This window comes from Antechinus flavipes, chromosome 5, assembly GCF_016432865.1.
Source record: "Antechinus flavipes isolate AdamAnt ecotype Samford, QLD, Australia chromosome 5, AdamAnt_v2, whole genome shotgun sequence".
Lineage (NCBI taxonomy): Eukaryota > Metazoa > Chordata > Mammalia > Dasyuromorphia > Dasyuridae > Antechinus > Antechinus flavipes.
This window is the reverse complement of record NC_067402.1, coordinates 234,711,795-234,735,479: the sequence shown is the minus strand read 5'-3', so window position 1 is coordinate 234,735,479 and position 23,685 is coordinate 234,711,795. Positions and strand designations below refer to the sequence as shown.

General features: G+C 31.1%; 1 protein-coding gene across 3 annotated transcripts in view; it reads left to right on the top strand.

Annotated features, from left to right (window-relative positions):
- The window catches only part of IPO8 (importin 8), a 156,822-nt gene extending 134,653 nt beyond the window's left edge, over nucleotides 1-22,169 (top strand). For 2 of the 3 annotated variants that reach the window (XM_051962783.1, XM_051962782.1), the window contains 4 exons: nucleotides 9,926-10,131; nucleotides 13,973-14,173; nucleotides 15,825-15,941; nucleotides 17,010-22,169. In XM_051962783.1, the coding sequence (XP_051818743.1) occupies nucleotides 9,926-10,131; nucleotides 13,973-14,173; nucleotides 15,825-15,941; nucleotides 17,010-17,101 (616 nt within the window). In that variant the 3' untranslated portion in view covers nucleotides 17,102-22,169. Of the gene's footprint in view, nucleotides 1-9,925; nucleotides 10,132-13,198; nucleotides 13,301-13,972; nucleotides 14,174-15,824; nucleotides 15,942-17,009 lie in introns of those variants that run through there. The other variant, XR_007947783.1, reaches the window with a different exon arrangement.
- The last annotated feature ends 1,516 nt before the right edge of the window (nucleotides 22,170-23,685 follow it).

Here is a 23,685-nt window from a genome sequence, read left to right as displayed (position 1 = left end):
TCCTTCATTCCCTATTTTTTCAAATAGTTTATATAATAATGGAATTAATTGTTCTTTAAATGTTTGATACAATTCACATGTAAATCCATCTGGCCCTGGGGATTTTTTCTTAGGAGTTGATTAATAGCTTATTCTGTTTCTTTTTCTAAAATGGAACTGTTTAAGTAATTTATTTCCTCTCCTTTTAATCTGGGTAATCTACATTTTTGTAGATATTCCTCTATTTCACTTAGGTTATCAAATTTATTGGCGTAACATTGGCAAAGTAAGTCCTAATTATTGCTCTAATTTCCTTTTCATTGGTGGAAAGTTCTCCCTTTTCATTTTTGAGACTAACAATTTGTTTTACTTCTTTCCTTTTTCTAATCAACTTGACTAAAGGTTTACCTATTTTGTTGGTTTTTTCATAAAACCAATTCTTAGTTTTATTTATTAATAGTTTTTTTTTGCTTTCAATTTTAATAATCTTTCCTTTTATTTTCAGAATTTCAAATTTGTTATTTAATTGAGGGTTCTTACTTTGTTCTTTTTTTAGCTTTTTTAGTTCTAAGCCCAATTCATTGATCTTCTCCGCATAGCCCCACAGAGTCCACACCCCGCCCCAGGGCTGCACAGCATATGCTGATGTTGGTGCTTGGCCTTCTTCCACCTAGCCACCTACCTCCCTCTGTATCCAACCAAAACAGACCTTTTCTGGCAATCTTTGAAATTATCTTTTGCTGGTAATTTGTTGCACTCCCAATATTCGTGGATTCTGTCACTGCAGAACTAATTCAGAAGCTAGATTTGGTAATTAACTGAGGGTCTTGGGAGAAGATCAGAAAGAAGCATGTGTCCTCTCTGCTGTATTGGCTCTGCCCCCAACAAAATTTCCTTAATGTGTATAGGGGAGCAAATTAAATTCCCATGTTAACCATATTAATTTTAGGAACCGAGAATGTTTTTACTTGAAGAAGTGAATATTAAAGAAGGACAATGATGGCTTTCTATCTTTAATTTAAAAAAAACTATCTTGTGGAAGAAGGATTAGATTTGTTCTGCTTTGCCTAAGAACTGGAAGCAAGAATTTGTGGGTGAAAGTTGGAGAGAGGCAGATTAAGGTACATTTATAAGGAAAAATAAAGCTGGGAACTTTTCCTCAGGGATCTTAATCCAAACCAATCAAACATGCATCTGCTTCAATAATTTTCTTTTACTCTTGCTTCATGATTAGACTCTGGGAACAAATAAAATAATGTATATATGTGAAAAGTGTATTCAAAGGAATAAATAGCACAAAAATGTGAAGAAGCCTTGGAACATGAAAATTTGTGACATCCTATTGATTTTTTCTTTAAAAAAATTTAAACTAATAAATATTAAAAATTAATCTATTCCTACAATTAACCTTTTTTCCCTCCATTAATCATATATTTTAAAGAAAATTCCTTTATATCTGCATAATCTGGAAACATAATTTCTTATATTCACCGTGTCCAAAAATGTTTGTCTCTTTCTAAACTCAAGTTTATCACCCTTATCAGGAGTTGAGTAAGGCAAAAAATGAGTGGCTTGTTTTGTTTTTGAATTTTAAATTTGTGGCTTATTATTACACTGATAATAGATTTAAGTTCTTTTAAAAAAAACTTTTTTCTTGAATGTTGTTTGCAGTTTATTAATTTTTTTGCTAAGTCTACACTCTTGGCTCTACAGTAGTTCATAAAGCTCTTCCCAATTATCTCTGGAATTGGATATTTCATCATTTCTTATGGCACAGGAATATTCATTACATTCATGTACCATATGTTTAATCATCTCTCCATACGATCCTCCCTTTCTTTCTAACCTGCCATGAAAAAAACCTGCTATAAATATTTTTAGATATTTATTTAATTAAATAATTAATAAATTAATTAAATACATAGATTCTTTTTCTCTTTTTAAAAAAATTTCTTTGGGGGATAGGCTTAGTAGCAATAGAGCTGGGTGAAACAGAAAGTTTGGAACTTTCAGGACAAAGTTCCATTTTGCTTTCCAGAATGGCTTGACCAGTTACCAGCTTTATCACCAGTGCACTATTTTGTAGATGCTTTTCTGCAGCCTCTTTAACATTTGTCATTTTTTTCTATTGTCTTATTTTGCTAGTCAGATAGGTATGAGGTGAAATTTCATGTTTGCTTTAATTTTCATTTCCCAAATTACTTATAACTTTTTTTATGATTGTTGATGGCTTAAATTTCTTTTGAAAACTATTCATATTATTTATTCTTTTTTTTTTTTAATCAGAGAAATTTACTGCAAAGATCTCCCTTGCCCCCATACTCACCCAGTTTCTTATTTCTTTTCTAATTTTAGCTGTTTTGGTTTTATTTGCAGGAAAAAAAATTTCAATTTTATGCAATTAAAGTTGTTTATTTTGTGATTCTGTCACTTGTTTAATCATGAATTCTCCTATCCATAATTGTGAAAGTTAATGTCTTCTTTCTTCCTTACTTATGTTTTATGATATGATTTTGTATGTTTGTCATATGTCGATTTGGTGTTTGTATTGATGTCTGATAGAGTTTAGTCTTAACCTAATTTCTGCCAAATTACTCTCCAGTTTCCCAGAAATTTTTTTTATTTAGTGAATTCCTCTCTTCCAACTTAGGAGCTTTCGATTTATTAAGCATTATGCTATTGATTTTCTTTGTGTCTATATATCATATACTTGAACTGTTTATTGATGTCTTTTTTTTTCAGTCTGCCAAATCTCTGTCTCTCTGTCTCAGTCACATGCTTGGGTCTCTGTTTTGCTTAAGTTGAAGGTTCAGTGGCCATTCAAAAGAATGATCTCAGTACCTGTTGACATGGAATCTTTAATTTGAGTTATTGAGGCCTGGATAGATACTTTCCTTTGACAGCCTAATGACAACTGCAGCCTCATGATATTTGGGTTAGATTTATTGTAGACATTTTATTGACTTTTTTTATTTTTATTTTTTATTGGCTCACACCTCAGAATTCTGAAACTCAAATGATCCATCAATTTTACCTTCCTCAAGCAGGGATTATAGGAATAGGCTATTATCACATCTAGTTACCAAATGATTAATTATCACAACTTTGGAGAAAAATTTGAAATCTGCTCTCCTTCCTCTTTTTTTCTTTATTACTTTAAAGATTCTTGATCTTTTGTTTTTTATTCTTTTTCTTTTCCTTATACTTTTTTCTAGTTTTATAAAGTATTCTTTTGAAGGTTTGGTCCAACATTGAATAAGTAAATTAATTTAGATAGTGCTATTATTTTTTATTATTGGCTTCTTCTACTTATGAGTAATTGATAGTTTAGGTCTGTCTTTATTTCTGCAAAAAGTACTTTATAGTTTAATTCATACTTTCCCTGGAAAGTGGAGGTTAAGCATGCAAATATTTTGTAGCTTCTGTATTCTGAAAACAAGTTTTCTTTCTAGCCCTTTCTTGCTGAGTTTTGTTGTTTGACATAGAATTACTATATGCAAAAAGGACTACTGTAAAAGGTAAACAAGGAATTATCATTATATTTAGTCACCATAGATAACAAAATTAATACTAATATGTAATATGTATGCACCTAGTAACATAGCATCTAAATACATTCTTACATATCTAAATAGAGTAGCATCTAAATTTAAAGAAAATCAAATTGGAAAAAGAAATAAATTATAAAATAGCAGTAGTAAGGGATATTAACATATCTTTTTTTTAGATATAGACATATCTAACTAAAGGGTTAACAAGAAAGAAATTGAGGTAATAATTATAGGTAAGGAAACAACAAAATTATTGCTTCTTGCACATGATGTAAGGTTACATTTGGAGAACCTTAGAGTCAACTAAGGTCAGGTTGGTAGGGTAGTGCATAGAGTGCTGGGCCTGGAGCCAGGCAAATACATCTTTCTGAGTTTGTCTGACCTCATATGCTTACTAGCTGTATGACTTTGGGCAAGACACTTAGCCCTATTTGCCTCAGTTTTTTCATCTGTAAAATGATATGTAAAAGGAAATAGCAAGTCATACAAGTATATTTATGAAGAAAACCCTAAATGGGATCACAAAAAATAGGACATAAATGAAAATTATTGAACAGCAATGACAAAAGCCAATTGAAATTTATAGTATTTAAGTCTACATAAATTTTTTGCTGACATTTCTGCTAAATGTCTCAAAATATGACAAAGATAAAATTATCTTTGTTTTTATATTTCATTTTGCTACATTTTATTTGGGAGAGAAGGATTATGTGAGAGTGTCTAGATCAGTGATTTCAGTGGTTTGGACTCTGAAAACTCTCTATTAATGAGGAAATACCCTTTCTTAAAACAAGTGTTCTAAAACTTACTCTTAGATACTAAGGTACTAAGATACCTGGATACTAAGAATGACTTCTTCAGGTTCACATAGCCAGTAGATGTCAAAGACTGATCTTCTTGATTGAGGCTTGCTCCCTATCAATTAGAGTATTCTCTATTTAATTTATCTAAAAAGAAATCTAAACTGGAAATGTCAATTATATGGCCACATATGGGCTAGCTTTTTTCTAATATATATGAATGGTTTTCATGCTACATCTAATATCTAATAAGAACTTTGGCTTTACTAATACAAGTCAGTTGATATACATTTATTAAGCATTTTTCATGTGCCAGACACTGGTAAAGTGCTAAGAATATAAAGAAAGACAAAGACAAATATTTTCTCTCTCTTTTTTTCTTAACCTTCTTCTTTCCCTCAGCTTCCACCACTGGTGGATAACATTGGTCATGTTATCAGAAGGAGTAGACCAGTTGGGATCAGAGAGACTGGGCTAATTGAAGAACATTCATTTGGAAGCAGAGCTGTATACTAAAGACAAATGGATATGGAAGGAAAATCACTCAAAAGAGGGAGGGGGCTTCAAGGAATATGACCTCTTCTACCAGTGTAACAGGGAAAACTATCAACTGTGAACTGAAGAAAGGACATTCAGTTCATAAAGTGTGAGAAGTTAAGAATTCATACACTTTATTCAGTAGATTCTCAGTATATGCACCATACAGTGTTGTAAATCTGAGTCCACTATTTCCACAGACACTTGTGTGTGTGTTGTGAATGTGATCTTGAATTCTGGGAGGAATGTTTTATATTAGCTGTAGTATATTAAATTCTGCCTTATATTCAGAGATTTATAGGAAATTGTACTTGAGAAGCATGTACATGGCATCATATACTTGCTAGAAAACTCATTTCTTTGGGACATAGTAAGCAGGAGGGGGAAAGTGCTCTTATGATTATTGGCACACACATATTCTCTCTGTCTGTCTTTCTGTCTCTGTCTCTGTCTCTGTCTCTCTGTCTCTCTCTCTCTCTCTCTCTTAAACCTTTGTATATAAAACTTTCCCCCCAGTTTAATGCTTCCAATCTAAGCTTGGCTGCATTGGTTTTGTTTGGTCAAAAGCCTTTTAATTTAATATAATCAAAAGTTATCCTTTTTGCATTTCATCATGTTCTCTATGTCTAAGTCATGAACCCATTTTGATCTTATCTTGGTATACGGTAGGTATTAGGTGTATGTTAGTGTCTAGTTTCTGCCATGTTATTTTCCAAATTTCTCAGCAATTTTTGTCAGTGGGTTCTTATCCCAGAAGTTGGAGATTTTGGGTTTATCAGACATTAGATTACTATAATCATTAACTATTATGTCTTGCGATCCTAACCTATTCCCCTGCTCAACTATTTTATGTTTTAACCAGTACCAAATGGTTTTTTGACTGATGTTTTATAATATAATTGTAGGTCTGATACAATGAGGCCCCTTTCATTTGTATTTTTTCATTAATTCCCTTGAAATTCTTGACCTTTTGTTCTTTCAGATGAACTTTGTATTATTTTTTTCTAGCTTTGTAAAGTAATTTCTTGGCAGTTTGGTATGGCACTGAATAAGTAAATCAATTTAGGTAAAATTGTGAGACTGTTAATTAAAAAAACTAAGTAAAAAATACTACACATTATTTTTAACACTAGCAATCTTTTCTATCCTTCCATATTTTTATGTATATGCGTGTACACACACACACACACACACACACACACACACACACACACACACAAAAATTCATATATATACTTATTTGTAAGACCATACCATATACATTTCTATTTGTTATTTCTTTCTCTAGAGGCAGATAACATCTGCCTTCATAAATACCAAGCCTTTAAAATCAACCAGTTTATCATTTCTTATGTCACAGTAGGATTCTATTCATAATCATACCATAACTTGTTTAGCTATTCCCTAATTGAAGGGCATTTGTCATTTTAGCCAATCTGATAGATATAAGATGATGACACAAAGTTGTTTTTATTTGCATTGTTCCAATTAATAATGACATGCAGCATTTTTTAATATAAATATACATAGTTTTGATTTCTTATCAAAAAACTGCTTGTTCTTATCCTTTGATCACTGAGAGATAACTCATTTTTATAAATTTGACAAAGTTCTTTATACATTTGAGAAATGAAAGTATTTGAAAAACTGTCTATGAAATTCTCTTTTCCCCATTTTTCTGCTTTCCTCCTAATCTTGGCCACATTGGTTTTATTTGTATAAGAGCTTTTCAATTTAATGTGATCAATATTATCCATTTTTTAACTCACAGTGTTCTCTGTCTCTTGTTTCTGTCCATGAGTTTGTTAGACATGTGTTCCATTTCTCCTGATTTTCTTGTGATATCTCCCTTCATATCTGGGTCATGTATTCATTTTGACTTTAGCTTGGTATATGGTTTAAGATATTGGTCTGTGCCCAATTTCTGCCAGACTGCTTTCCAGCTTTCCTAACAATTTTTATGATATAATGAATTCTTATCCTAAAAACTTATATCTTTATATTTGTCAAACCCAAAGTTATTATAATTCCTTTTACTACAGTGTGTTATATATCTACTCTGTTGCATTAATCTACCTTTCTGTTTCTTAGCCTGTATCAGATAGTTTGGATATTACTATGTTATAATATATTTTGAGTCCTGGCACCTTTAAATTTTTTTTCATTAGTTTTTTTGAAATTTCTGATTTTTTTGTTCTTCCATATGAATTTTGTTATTTTTTTTCCTAACTCAGTAAAATGATTTTTTGTAATATTATTGGATTGTATGGATAAATAGATTAGATTAAAATGTTATTTAATATATTTGCTCTGGCTATCCATTAACAATGAATATATCTCAATCTGACTTTCTTTGTATAAAAAGTGTTTTATAGTTATTTTCATGTAGTTTCTGTGTCTGTTTTAGCAAGTATACTGTCAGGTATTTTTCTTGTCTGCAGTTATTTTAAATGATCTAAAACAATAATGAATAATATTGATGACACATAGTATACAGTTTTCCATTTTATTTCTTTTAATTAAATTTATTTAAGCTTTAATTTTATCTGAAATCCTGATTGGTACTCCTGCTTTTTTTTTTTTTTTTATACACATAAGCTGAAGCTTAATAAATTCTACTCCAGTCCTTCAATTTAACTTTGTGTGTCTGTCTCATTTTAAAAAAATTATGTTTCTTGTAACAACATATTTTTGAATTCAGGTTTTTAATATGTTCTGTTAATCCATTTCCATTTTATGGGAAAATTTGTCCCATTCACATTCAAAGTTATAATTACTAGTTGTATATTACCTTCCATCTTATTTGTCCTCAATGTCCTTTTTTGCTTTATTTACTCTATCCCTCCTCACATGTCTAATTTACTTCTAACCATTACTTTACCTTCCTGTTCCTTACTCTACCTAACCATATAAGATTCCCTCCATTACTCTCGCTTCTACCTGTCTAATTCTTAATATGTAAATCTTTCTAAATCTTCCTTATTTATCCTGTTCCTTGGTCCTTTTATTTCTTTATAAATATAGGAGACTTTTATTGACTTCTGGATGTATGTTGTTCTTTCTTTTCTTGTGAGAGTAAATTTCCAACACTAGCAGCTCTCCACTCCACTTGCTGTATCAATTTTTTTTTTTAATGCCTCATTTGTAAGAGATAACTGGTTTTTGTTTTGTTTTGTTTTTTACCTCTCCCTATCAAGTTTTATTTTTTAGGAATTAACCTAAGTAATAATAGTGATAGTAGTACTGATAATATTTTCACATATGAGAAGTAAACAGTTTGACCTTATTGAGTCCCTTATAATCTTTAATATTTAATTTAATAATCTTTAATAGTTACATTATGTAGACTCTTGCATCTTAAGTGGCCAATTTTACATTAAATTTTGATTTTTTTGGTTAGAAATATCCAACAGTCTTTCAGTTTTTTTAAATGTCCTTTTCTCCCCCCCTCCCTCTTTGGGATTATATATTTTTGGGCAAGTTCTTTTTGGTTGCAAACCTAGCTTTTTTTTTCTTTGAAATGTAGTGTTCCAAGACACACACACACACACACACACACACACACACACATTTTTTCTTTTATTTTTCATTCTTTTGATTTTACTACTTTTTGGTGTCATAACATCATTAGCTTCCCCAAAGGAAGTATTGTTCCTTCCTTCCTTCCTTCCTTCCTTCCTTCCTTCCTTCCTTCCTTCTTTCCTTCCTTCCTTTCTTTCTTCCTTCTTTCCCTCCTTCGCTTCCCTTTCCTTCCTGTCTTCCTTCCTTTCTTTCCCTTTTCTTCCTTCCCCTCCCTTTCCCCTTCCCCTTCTCCTTTTCATTCCTCTCCTTTCCCTCCCCTTACGCCCTTCCTTTTCTCCTTCCTCTTCCCCTTCCCCTTCCCCCCCTTAAAAATTTTTTTTGATATTTTGATCAATGCCTGGAAGAAAGCACATATTTAGTATTTATTAACCATTAATATTCAGTTAATGAGCTATTTTATTTTACTCTATTTTTCCCTTCTAAACTTTTGTTTTGTTTTGTTTTTTCAGTTTTTAAAGGCAATATTCCAAAACTATGTAGGCTAGTGTATGAATCAGGAAGACCTGGCTTTAAGTTCCACTTTTGACTGTTTTTGTTTTCCATCCTTTGTTTTTAAAGAGAATCAATGACTTTAGGAGAGTAATGTCTTGACTTGCAAGTGGATTGGTATTTAAGTGAGGCAGATTGTGCAAAATCCTCAGCCTTACTCTCTTGTCCAGAGTCATCAGAGTCCAGTGACTAGGGACAATATGACTTTTGACACATACTGAATATATGGCTTTGGACAAGTCACTTAATCTCTCAGTGCTGTCATCAACTATCAGTTGCAGAATTGCTGTTCTGCATTGGTTAAGGGACATTCCCTCATCTGGAGTTTTCTATAATAAATCAAAGTTAAATTCTATCCCATCCCCATAGACAGTATTATTTTAATTTTGGAAGCCTACATTATTGGTATATTTATACCAATTAAAATTTAAGATGTGTGTTTTGTTTCTATTTGTCAGACTATTGTCTGTATTGTCAGACTATTTTACCATAGTTAAATTTTTTGTGTTTAGAGTGGCAAATAAGTCATATTTGCTGTAGAGTGTTTAGCAGTGCTTATTACCTCCGGGAGACTGCTTTCAGTATTTAGAGTAAATGCAGAGTGTTTATGTAGATTAGTCATTATAAAAAATTCCAATAGATTAAATATTTTTCTGTCATACTAGAAATTGTATTATATCAAATACAGGCAAATATGCTTTAAGGGAATCTATTTTGCCAAAATTCAAACATAATATTAATACAAGTTTCTTTTAAATAGTAAGCTCCTTTAGTTTATTAAAGTTGTGAATCAGTTTTCAAAACCTTGAATTACACACAACATTTCAAGGAACAACAAAACATATCTGTTTTATGATGAAACATTTTATTTTTGTTAGTGAACTGTGCTTTGACATTTTTGGTCATTTACTAATTTTTTCCTAATAGCATTTATAATGATTTTGTTTTCCAAATCATTGCTAATGCCATTATTTTGTTTATTTTTAGGCATCATGACAGGAAGATGTGTATTATAGGTCTGAGCATCTTGCTGGAATTACAAAATCGACCTCCTGCAGTAGATGCTGTGGCTGGACAAATTGTTCCTTCAATTCTTTTTCTTTTCTTGGGCCTCAAACAAGTCTGTACTACTAGACAGCTTACAGACCAAAGATATCATTCTAAAGAAGAAAAGGCAGATGTAGAAGATAATGGTAAAGTCATTTTTGTTTTCTGGTCTGGATTTTTGGATTCAGTTATATAGGGAACTACTGGTGACGAACCCCACTCTACCAGTGTATGTTGACTACATTTTTGGTGTAATTTAGAGTCTTCTCAATGCTCTGCAGTGAGAAAATAAGCAATTTGTCCAGGTTCACAGAACCAGTATGGGTCAGAGGTGGCATTTAAATCCAGTTCTTCTCAAGTTCAAAGATGGCTCTCTAGCCATCATCCCATATTTCTTCCCCTGTTAGTACAATTAAATTTTGACTGAACATAAATTTCCATCCAAGTTTAATTCTAATCTATTTGGCACCTTAAATATAGAGTAAATTTCCTTTAATCTCATGAATCTTTGTGATCAGTCAAATGGCTTACTTGCCATTAATTGTATCTCAATGAGTGTTGTAATATTTATTTTTAATCTAGTCTATTAATATAGTTATTGGATAGTGTTAAATTTTCAAAAATTTTTTAGACTTAATAAAACAGTATTTTTTTATAATAGAAAAATTAAAATATTCTGGAACTATGTCAATTAGATTGTTTTAACATATTGTAATCCTTAGAGATGAATACTAATATTGAAAACAAAAGCCTAAACTTGAGAGTTAGTAGAGATACTTGTTTTTCTTAATGGACATTAGCTAGCTAATTTTCATGGGTGATAATTGTGAATCACTTAAAATTATTAGCTTAGTATATTTTGAATTGGGTTCAAATTATAATGGATTTAGACTAAGTATTTAGGAGACGATAATAAGTTTTAAAAAGAGAGTTTAATTAGTACCATGAACCTATAGAATCAGATTATTATAGTCAAAGAGAAAGTATAAGTCTGATTATACTGAATCAGTTTTTTAATACTAATTTCTAGGAAAACATTTGAAAGGAAAACATTATAAATTCTGAATTTGAATAATAATAATAATTCCTTTAGTAAGCTAATGATTTGAGTCTCCCATAGAATTTAATTCCCCAGAATTCCCAAATTGGAGGAAACTTTAGGGATCAATGTTACCTCTTCATTTTACAAATTAAGGATTTTGTGCTCACTGTCATAAAATGACACATTTTTTCCCAAAATGAGTTGACTTATCATTTTTATTATGTCCTCTTTTTTGGGAGATAAGAACTATCCATACTAGGTACAACTTTAAATTGGGTAGAGGTTAGAGAAATAATGGCAGCATTATACTCAGTGGGGATGGGGATTCCTTTTTTGTCACAGAGGTGAAGCATTGCTTTGTTATTTGCTCTTTGGGGTAAGAACAAGAAGTAGCTCTGCTTTCTTTTCTTTCCTGATTATGAATAATTAGTGCGATTCCAGATAACATAATTGTTTTAAAACAAGTTTTAAATTCTAATCACATGGTCTCCACTCTGAGTTAGGTTCTTATCATATACCCAGATCTGTAACCTTTTAATTACACGCTTTGCCTAAAGATTTCCCTTTTCTTTAATTTATCTTCTACACAGGTGCCAGAGTAATAGTTCTCAAAAGCAGGTCTGACTATCTTACTCAGCTAGCTTACTATTATTTCTAAGATCTAAAATAGACTTTTTCATTCAGGTCTAACCTTCACAGTCTGGTTTCAACCTGTCTTTTGTGCCTGATTTTGTCTTCCCTTCATATACTCTATATTCCATTCTAGTCTACTAACTATTCTTCATAGGACAGTTCTCACATTATGTAAATTCACATTAGGTAAATTTGACTTTTATATGAAGAATTCTGAAAGAAAACTACATTCCAAAAAAGCACATTATGTTAACTTTACTGTACAGTTCTTACAGTTCTGTGCTTTTTCTTTAAGCTCCTGCCCTTTGTCTCAGTGCTCTGTGACCTCTCCCTCTCCCCATATCCCCCCCCCAAAAAAAAAATCCCCAAAACAAAAACCTTCCAAGTGAAAGCCAGAGAATAGATTCCCTTCCACTTGGCTTTAATCAGACTCTCAGGTGACTGGTTCTGTTCAGCATATTCCTCCTTCTGTTCTTGTTCTCAATCCCTAGACCCCCACATGTATTTGATCTATGTGCTGACTTCCTCCCTCTGCAGGTCCTCAGCCCCCTTTTTACCTCCCCTATGCTATCATTCCCACCAAATTCATATTCCACAAAAATAATTTTTCATAGAGATCTAAGGAATGGTCCACTATAGAAAGTGAGAACTTTCTGAATCTGTTTCAGTTATTATCTCTGTGCCTTGACACAGGCTCATTTCTCATGTTTGGAATGTTCTCCTTTAATGGTTCCCTTCAAAGCTCAGTTCAAATACCACAATGAAAGGAGGCTTTTTTGATTATCTTCCATATGCAAAAATATATTCATATATGTTTCCCCTCAAAAGTCTTATTCCCTCTGATAGAATGCAAGTTTCTTGAGGATAAGAAAGTATTCCATTTTTGTTGTTTTCCAATTATCTACCACAGTGCCTGGCATGGAGCAGGTGCTTAACAAATACTTATTAACTCATTAGTTTCCCTAAGTTTGTTTAAATAATGATTTTATAGTCAATGTGATTTTACATTAGTATATATTTTGAGTTTAGTAAAATTGCAAACCATTATAAGCAAGAGAATGCTATTTTTAATTTACAATATACAGTTCTCTGGGTCTGATTTTTTTAGCCATTTTATAATTCACTATCAACAGCCACTGTAACTTATAGGTAGAAGTAGGAAATTATTTTTAAGTTTCTGTTTCTTAATTTTTAATTCTGAGATGGTAGAAAGTTGAAGGTTTGATTATAAATTCTTTTTTGTTTATATCATATTTTAAAATTATTTGACTCAGACTTATTTTGGTTGCTTTCTTCATACCAAAATTACCCTTAAGTTTATGAAATATCATGGGTACTTCCCTGTGGTACTTTTAGAGATAGAATCAAAATTTGTACTTTGAAGCTTGCATTATCTCCAGGTTTTTTCTCATTTGGGGGCTTCTCTCCCCCTCCCCCCCCCCAATAGTCCATGTTGTTTATTTACTGCGTATATGTATTTTATATATTTCAGTCTCAACCTATGGAAGGTTGAGACTGAAGTGCTGCTTTCCTATCAGTTACAGTACTGGTCTAACTGCTATGAACAGACTGGTACTGAAAACAGAAACCAATCCATGGTAACATGCAATTCAGCTTTTATCTTTTCAACCCACACAAAGGTAACTACTTTATGTTTTCTTTGCATTTTTGTATTTTCACCATTTTAGTTAGCAGTAGTGACCTCCTGATTTGAAAATTTTCATTGGTTCATGAACAACTTAGCTAGTAGTTAAATAACATGTACTTTAAAATGGTGGTTATTATTACTTAATTTTTAAAAGTGAACAACACAAATTACTTCATGCTTCTTTTAAGAGAAATGAAGTTCAATAAAGAATCTTTTGTTAAAAAACAAATTCCTTAGTAATCATAATCAGTATAAGGAAGCAGTATAGAATTACAGTAGAAACATTATAGAAACAATATTTAAGAATTGTTGGATACAATTTGGGGGGGGAAGGGAAAAGTTAAAAATTAGCTAAAGAGATTAATTATATAGTTTCATGTGTGTAATTTAAACAAGCTATGTGGTATTCTTCTCATTCCTATTTCTTGAAAATTGTTTTTATTATTTTTACTGTAAGCCTTCATAGAACAGTGACTACCTGGGTTTGATTTATTGAAATTGTTATTTGACTCAAATGAAGATAATATAGAGAATGATTTGCAAATTGTAAAGTACTGCATAAATGATTATTGTTGTTACTACAATCATCATTATTCAAATTTTTCAGTGTATTAAATATTTATTTTTGGGCAACCTTTATTTTAAATACTAAATGGGTTTACAGAGGAAATTCCAAGTGATGAGGAAGATTCAAATGAAACTAGTCAAACAATGCATGAGAATAATGGAGGAGGAGATGAAGATGAAGAAGATGATGATTGGGATGAAGATGTTTTAGAAGAAACGGCTCTTGAAGGATTCAGCACTCCACTTGATCTTGAAGATAGTGTCGATGAATATCAGTTTTTTACACAGGCTCTGTTAAGTATGTCTTCATGTCTTGAATCATTAGTAAAATAATATATATTAATTTTTAAGTTGATTCTCTCAAAGATTTTTAGAAATAGTTTATAATTAATAGTAAACCTTGTATACAGCAATTATACTAAGCAGTTCTTAAGGAGCATTTGATTATGACATTTCAAAACTTTTCATTTCTGTAGTAAACTATTATGTTTTTAAAGGCTTATAGTAAAAATGTGATTCTTTTTTAATTACTGGGCATTGAAATTTGTATCTATGCTCATACAGTCTTGACTCAGTTGGCATTATGATTTTCTTAAAGCTCTGATTTGACTATATCATCCCTTACTTAGAAGTCTATCCAGTGGTTCACTATTATGTCCAAGATCAAATATGAAATGCTATATTCGGCATTTAAAGATCTTTATTATCTGATCTTCTCCTGCCTTTTCAATCTTTTTATACCTTTTCTCCCTTCTATATACTATAAATTCAATGATATTGGTTACTTACTCCTCAAATGTGACCATTTACCTCTCAACCTTTTCTATGGCCATCCCTTGTGCCTAGTCGTGTTTTCCTTCTTCTTCATCTCTTCAATTTCCTGACCCCATCCAAACGTAGCTTAAATGCCACTTGATTCAAAAGGCCTTTCTTGGTCCTTCTTATTGCAAACACTTTCTCTCTAAAGTACTTTCCAAGTATACTATATATATCTTCTGTGTGCATAGTTATTTATATATTGTTTCCTTCATTATAAGGTGAGCTCCTTCAGGCTAGAGACTATATTTTTGCTTTTCTTTGTATTCTCAGTACTTAATATAGAACCTGACCCATAACATGCTTGTTGAGTGATTAATTAAGTACTAAACTGTGGAATATGATTCACTAAGAGGAAAAACAGTAGTTATTAATTATGTATGGAATCCAAAGGAAAAGGCAAAAATGATGCAAGCTATTTAAAAGTAGTTTGAGGAGGAATTATATCATTAACAAGAATAAAGAATTCTTTGGCTATAACTCATATTGGGAAAGTGATGAATTTGAATGTACACAAATTGGGTTTGAGGTAATATAAAAACATCTAAGTGGATAAAGCATTTGGAGATAGTAAGATTAGAAGTTTGGGATGGAAATTTAGATTTACAAGTTGTTTTATTTAGAAATTATGGTTGAAGTCTTAAGTTTAGGATCTTTGAGGGTTAAATTATACACATATAAAGAGAAGAACAGAAGACTTACGTACTAAACCTCTGGGAAACATTAATATTTAAGAGGCAAGAAATAGAGCCAGCAAAGGGAGATATAAAGATGAAAGTTAGCAAAGTCTTACCTGTGTCCCCTTCTGTATTTGGATATGATCAGCCACAGTCAGACACACTAACTTGACTCTAACATAATGATGTCATTTTGGTCTTCTTCAAGAATGAAGGACAACAATCAATAATTTGTATATATGTACTAGATACTTAAAAAGTACTTACTGGTTTATTGTTTTCCTGAATGCCACCAACATTTAGTTTGGCAACTTTTAACTATTTTTAGAAACATTTCTTATCATCATTTTTTCATGGTATTATAGCCATAAAATGATATTTGTCAGTTACATAACTTATCATTTTGTTTTGGGGGCTGGTTTCCTTTTTCTACCCCTCCCACACCCCCTTTCATAGATGTGCAACAACGGGATGCTTCCTGGTACCATTTGTTGACAGCACCACTAAGTGAAGAACAGAAGAAAGCATTACAGGAAATTTACACATTGGCCGAACACCGGAGAAATGCTGCAGGTAAAGTTGTTTAATTGTTTTTAAGTGTATACATTAGGATAGGTGGTTAGACTGGTGACTTCTGATTTGGAAAAAGAATTTATCTTCTTTTTTGTAATTAAAACTGATAGAATCTGAGCTAGATGTTCTGAAGATTAGTTCTGAGTAACAAGTTATTTCTGGAAGTATTTATGAATTGATAAAGTACTTTTATTACTCTTGAGTGCAGGATCTTATACAAGAATATGGCCTAGTTCTTAGGGTTGAATTTTTGCTGTTGTTTTCTTGAAAAGTAGATATTTGAGCTGGAGAAATAAATATGTATGGATACTATAAAAGTATAATTCAGAAATGTTAGTAATAGGTAATGGCATCTTACTGAAATGTTTTGTAACTAAAAAGCACAAGAGTAAAGCTACAAGCATGCTTATTTAACATTTAGAATATAAAGGAAAATAGGAACTTAGGCTTTAGCGTTAGGAAAGTAATTTTTTTAGTCTTAAAAAAAGTACCTCTTTTACTAAATTATTTGGTAAGACTAGAGGCTCAAAAAAAAATTTGGAAAGTGTATTCATTTAAATTAATATTTTTTTGATATCTAGTATGTATTAGCTGTTACATGGTAATAGTGATGAATTTGAAAAGAATATGCAATCTCTCCTTTTATAAGAACTTAGAATCTAGTATACATTAATGATAGTTGTGCCTTTTTGATCATAAGAGGAAAGTGCTTTGTAAGTCCCATATCCCTAAAATATTTAAGCAATAGTTATTATTAGTATTATTTTTTATAGTAGTAGAATAATAAATTTAATATAATAGCTTTAAAACTTGCTTTTTTCCTCATCATTTAGTAAATATTTTTTTTTTTTACCAGATTAGGCAGTAGATAGATAATTTTTGGCATAGAACTTTTTTTTAAAAAAGAGGTCAAATTCACAGGGACATTTGAAGTTCTCACAAGTCCCACTTAGAGTTCTTAAATTTTAAAAGAGAGGAGAGGATATTTGGAGATTATTTTCAATTTTATACAACTTTGTTTTTTTTTCTTTGTTTTTTTACTTTTTTTTTTTTTTTGATCAACTCTAGAGACAAAGAAGATTGAACAAGGAGCCTTCACCTTTGATAATAAAGGCATCCTTTCAGCATTTAACTTTGGGACTATACCTAGCAACAATTGAAGAAAAAATTCAAGGACTGAATTTCATCATTAGATTTTATTTCAAGTGGTTATTGACTTTTGAGGGTTAAGGGGAAGAATTTAGAATTTTCCTAAGTGTCTTGCTCTACCAGTTTCCTTAAGCAGCACTTTTATCTCCTTGCCCTGATCCTGGTATTTTAAACAGCCACAGTAATGTATGAAATTAAAAAAGAAAAATGTTGGACTTAAAAAACCAACGATATACTCCAAAGGGTGATTGACTGAAGTAGATTTGAATCAAATTGCACTTCTCAGGTTTTTGCCATGCAGAATTGTTTGATTTATACCTGGATAACAGTGCCTTCTGTTGTACATGGATTGCCTGGAAAAAAAAAAAAAAAAGCAAAAACAAAACATGGAGTGCATTGCAGTTTTTTAATCATATATTATATGACTTGGTTATGTGTTTTCCTGTTCTGCATTTTACTACATGAATTTATTATTTGATGTTTAGTTATAATTCACTTTGGTTTTAAAAACATAATTGCTACCCCTCTCAAGAGATATCTCTGGGAAATTTCTTCAGGATTTGTAAAATATGCATGGCACTGATAAAAGTTTCATTTGTGAAAATGTTTATATGTTTCTTTTTGAAGACTATTACATAATTTCCTCTACACTTGCCTCTCCTTAAACCCTCTTCTGTTTCAAAGGATTTAAGATTTTTCTTTCAGGGATAGTCAATCTGAGAATTATCCTAGTACCTTCAGGACCCAACATCTTACTGGCAGAAAGTAGTAACACTTATGAGCAAGTGTTGTGAACAGTAAAGGAGCTGTGTATATAGTCGTGTGATTTTAATTATATTAATTTGTTGCTATATTTAAAGCACATTGAAATCCCAGAAGAAATGTATGCTATTTGGGCATGCCATCTTTCTGGGTATGAGGCATTTCTTTAAAAAAAAAAAATCCAATATAATTCCAGCTGTATTTTGAGAGCAAGTAGGGTCCAAAACATATTGAAATAACTTTTTAACTAAGACACAAAAAAGCCAGAAAATTATCTCAGCTTTCTTTCCTATTTCTCCTTTTCTCACATCTCCTTTTCTTTAGTCCTTTTAATTCCAACCTTCTAACTCCATATGTCCCAAATATCAACTTGTTTTTTGTAACCTAGTTTATGAGTGTTCATTTTTTTCTGGAGTTGACTGTATTGGTCAGCTGTATTCTTATGTTCTAACATATGTATATTCCATAGAGAAAAGTACAAGTGGGTCTTATATCCATAGTAGTTTTTCTATATGTGTTAAAGACACCAGAACATTATTTCCATCACAATTTAGTTCTGGTTAGTACTATAAAGATTTTTCATTCATTGAAATGGAAATTCTTGTTTGACTACTATTTTGAGAACTTAAAATCTCAATCTGAATTCTAATTGTATTATTCTCTATGTGAAAAAAGTTTGTTTCTCTGAGTGGGAAACATTTGTTTTCTCATCAGTTTTTGAGGGTATTTTTTCCTGGATTACTATTATTTTTGAATACAACCTTTTTGGCATTTTAGATTTTAAAAAATCTGTTATTCTAGAGTCATGGACAGAAATGTCTTGAAGATAGTATACTGAGATTTAAATGACCCTCATATCCTCAGCCCTTCTCTATTCAAGGGATTAAAGCAAATGTTTCTGCTCACAAGAAATAAACATAAATTATTTCATATCATTTATAAGGGGTCTCCATTAGTGATATTTTTAAAGATTTCTTATTGTGCTTTGATTCCTTTCCCCATTCCACTGATTTCCAACAATACAGTTCTCTTTTAATATAAATATAATTTCATGAATTAACAAAACAAACAAGAGATTTCAGAATTTTCTTGTGCTGTATTTTCTCTATACTATGATAAAAGGAGATGTGTGTAAATGTGCATCACCTTATCTTGTTTTTGAAGCCAGGGTAGTTGTGGAACTTAAATCTAATAGTGCTGAATTCGTTGTCATCCAGTTATCCTTAGAAATATATAAACCTATGAATGTACTGTAAAATAAAATGAAGGCTGATAACCAGAAATCTTTTTCTACATGAAGCATTTTCTTAAATGTGGAGGTAATCTAGCTAGATTCTTAAAAGTCCATTACTTATAAAATTCTAGCTTGTTTTTCTATAGGCATAGCTTTGGGAATAGAATATTGTACTTGGGATTAGGAAGAGTTCAAATTCAGATTGTGCTTTTGACTCTCACTAGTTTAGAGCATATCACTTAATCTTTTTTTATTTTTATTTTTATTTTAGCTTTTTATTTACAAAACATATGCATGGATAATTTTTCAGCATTGACCCTTGCTTTTAAAACCTTCTGTTCCAACTTTTTCCCCTCCTTCCCCTCACCCCCTCCCGTAGAGGGCAGAAAGACCAGTATATGTTAAATATGTTAAAGTATATGTTAAATACAGTCTATCTATCTATCTGTCTTTCTATTTATCTATCCATCTATCTGTCTATACATATTTATACAGTTATCTTGCTGCACAAGAAAAATCAGATTTAGAAATAAGATAAAAATAACCTGAGAAGGAAAACAAAAATGCACGTGGGCAATAACAAAAGGAGTGGAAATGCTATATTGTGGTCCACACTCATTTCCCATAGTTCTTTTGCTGGGTAGTTGGTTCTTTTCATTACTGAACAGTTGGAACTGATTTGATTCATCTCATTGTTGAAGAGAGTCACGTCTATCAGAATTGTACATCACTTAATCTTTTAGAACCTCAGTTTACTTATCTGAAAAGTGAACAATAGCTAGAATAACTATATGAAAGGAATACTGTGAGCCTCAAATGAAAAAAAATGTAAAGTATTTTGCAAACTTTAAAGTCCTGTAAAAAAATCATTTAGTATTAGCTCATTTCTAAATTTTGTTTTTTTGAATGTTTTTTTTCCAACTATATGTAAAAACAATTTTTAACATTTTTTTAAAGTCAAGCCCCAGTTCTTTCCCTTCCCTCCTTTCCCTGACCCTTTCCTGAGATGGCAATTTGATATAAGTTATATATGTAGAATCATGTAAAACTTGTTTCCATATTGATCATATTGTGAAAAATAAATCACAAAACAAACAAAAACCCAATCCATAAAAAAATAAGAGAATTAGAAAAATTGGGAGCCTACCAGATCCCATAACAAAAATAAAGAGAAAAATATTATGCATTCAGGCCCCATCAATTCTTTCTCTGTAGTTGTAGATAGCATTTTTCATCATGGATCCTTTGGAATTGTTTTGGGTCTTATTACTTGAGAATAGCGAAGTCATTCACAGTTGATCATCATACAATATTATTATTGTCTATGATGATCTGGTTCTGCTCATTCGAACTGCATCAGTTCATGTAATTGCAAATTTCCTGAAAGCATCCAATTTATCATTTCTTATGAAATAATGGTATTGTGTTAACAATCACAAATTATAACTTGCTCAACTGTTTTCAAATTTATGACCATTCCCTCAATTTCCAATTTTTTTCCACCACAAAAAGAGCTATTACATTTTTTTTTTTTTTGGTACAGATCCTTTTTCTTTTTCTTTTTTAATCTTTTTGAGATACCAAATATTGCTGGGTCAAAGGGTTTTATACAGTTTTGCAATCTTTTGAGCATAGTTACAAATTGCCCTCCAGAGTAGTTCAGTTCCACCAACAATAAATTAGTGTCCCAATTTCCCCACTTTCTCTCCAATATTTATCATTTTCCTTTTCTGTCATATTAGACAATCTGATAGTTGTAAAGTGGTAGCTTAAGAATTGTTTTAATTTGCATTTTTCTAATAAATATTGATTTAGAGCATTTTTTTCAGCTACAAAGATAGCTATAACATTCTTCTGAAAACTGTCTGTTCATATGCTTTGACCATTTATGAAATTGTATTCTTATAAATTGGACTCAATTCTTTTAATTATTTGAGAAATATGGCCTTTATTAGAGATGATGAAAAATTCTCTCTTTTCCTCTCCCTCATTTACTGCTTTCTTTCCAATCCCCCGGTTGTATCAGTTTTGTTTGTGCAAAACCTTTATTTAATGTACTCAAAATCATCCATTTTACATCTTATAATTCTTTGTATCTTTTGTTTTGTTCCAAATTCTTTTCTAAGCAATAGATTCCACAAGTAAACTATTCCATGTTTGCTTTGTTTACTTACGGTGTCACCTTAATTTCTAAAACATGCACCCATTTTTCATCTTATCTTGATATGTTGTGTGAGATGTTAATCTATCCTTAACTTCTGCTAGTTTTCCCAATAATTTTTGTCTATTTTGTCCCAAAAGATTGGATCTTTGAATATATCGAACACTTTGGTCATTTACTACTGTGTATTGTGTACTTCATCCAGTACACTGTTTTAATACACTATTTTTTAGCTAGTATCAGATTGTTTTTCATGATTATTACTTTATAATACAGTTTGAAATCTGGTAGATCTAGTATATAGTCCTGTGCATTTTTTTCCTCATTTATTCCTGTGATATTCTTTACCTTTTTTTTCTCCCAGATGAATTTTTGCTGTTTTTTCTGATTCCATGAAATAGTTTGATCAATATGTTACTGAATAAATAAATTAATTTAGATAGAATTATCATTTTTATTGTATTAAGCTCAGTCTTCTCATGAGCAGTTTATATTTTTCTGTTTAGATCTGGCTTTGTGTAAAAACTGTTTTGTAATTGTGTTCATAGAGTTATAGGGTTTGTTTTGGCAGGGAAGCTCCCAGGTAGTTTACATTGTTTGCAGATATTTGTTTTTTAAAAGCTTTTTTTTCATCTATTGAGATTATCATATGATTTCTGTTTGTTTTGTTATGATATGGTCAATTATGTGTAATTTTCCTAATATTGTACTAGGCTTATAATTCCTGGTATAAATCCTATGTGGTCACAGTGTATGATCTTTGCAATATATTAATGTGCTCTCCTTTCTAGCATTTAATTTAAAATTTTTGCTTCAGTGTTGATTAAGGAACTTGATCTCTAGTTTTCTTTCTCTGTTTTAGCTTTTCCTGATTTAGTTATCAGCATCATATTTCTGTCATAAAATAAATTTGATGAGACTATTTTGCCTATTTTTTGCAAATTGTTTATATAATATTGGAAATAATTGTTCTTCAAATATTTGGCATAATTCACTTATGAATCTATTTGGTCCTGTGAATTTTTCCTGAGGGAGTTCATTGTTGGCTTGTTCAGTTTCTTTTTCTAAGATGAGGTTATTTAAGTGTTCTGTTTCTTCTTTTAATATGAACAATTAATATTTTTATTCTTATCTATTTAACTTAGATGGTCAGACTTATTAGCATATAATTGGGCAAAATCATTCCTAATTTTTTAACTTTTTTCTTCATTGATGGTAAATTCATCTTTCCATTTTAAAATGCTCTTTAAATTTTTTCCTCAGTTACATGTGAAAACAATTTAATGTTTCTAATAGGAGCTTTATTTTCAAAATATATGCAAAGATAGTTTTCATCATTTATCCTCCCTTACTCAGCAAACAATCCAATATATGTTAAACATGGCAATTCTTCTATACATATTTCCACATTTATGCTGGGCACAAGAAAAATCAGATCAAAAACTGGAAAAAATGAGAAAGGAAGAAAGAATAAATGCAAGCAAACAATAAGAAGAAAAATGCAAATACTTTTTTTCCCCCTCATTTTTATTTTTATTTATTTATTTATTTTGAATAACTTTTTATTGACAGAACCCATTCCAGGGTAATTTTTTACAGCATTATCCCTTGCACTCACTTCTCTTCTGATTTTTTCCCTCCCTCTCTCCACCCCCTCCCCCAGATGGCAAGCAGTCCTATAGATGTTAAATATGTCATAGTATATCCTAGATACAATATATGTGTGCAGAACTGAACAGTTCTCTTGTTGCACAGGGAAAATTGGATTCAGAAGGTAGAAATAGCCTGGGAAGAGAAACAAAAATGCAAACAGTTTACATTCATTTCCCAGTGTTCTTTCTTTAGGTGTAGCTGCTTCTGTACATCATTGATCAATTGAAACTGAGTTAGATCTCTTTGTCAAAGAAATCCACTTCCATCAGAATATATCTTCATACAGTATCATTGTTGAAGTATATAATGATCTCCTGGTTCTGCTCATTTAATTTAGCATCAGTTCATGTAAGTCTCTCTAAGCCTCTCTGTATTCATCCTGCTGGTTATTTCTTATTTTATTTTATTTAATAATAACTTTATATTGACAGAATCCATGCCAGGGGTAATTTTTTTACAACATTATCCCTTGCACTCGTTTCTGTTCCGATTTTTCCCCTCCCTCCCTCCACCCCTTCCCCTAGATGGCAAGCAATCGTATATATGTTATTTTTTTATTTTTTTTTTTGTCTAATTGTATTTCTTTTCTTTTTTTTTTTTTATTAAATTTTTTTATTTAATAATTACATTATATTTACACTCATTTCTGTTCCGATTTTTTTTTCCCCTCCCTCCCTCCACCCCCTCCCCTAGATGGCAAGCAGTCCTTTATATGTTGGATATGTTGCAGTATATCCTAGATACAATATATGTTTGCAGAACCAAACAGTTCTCTTGTTGCACAG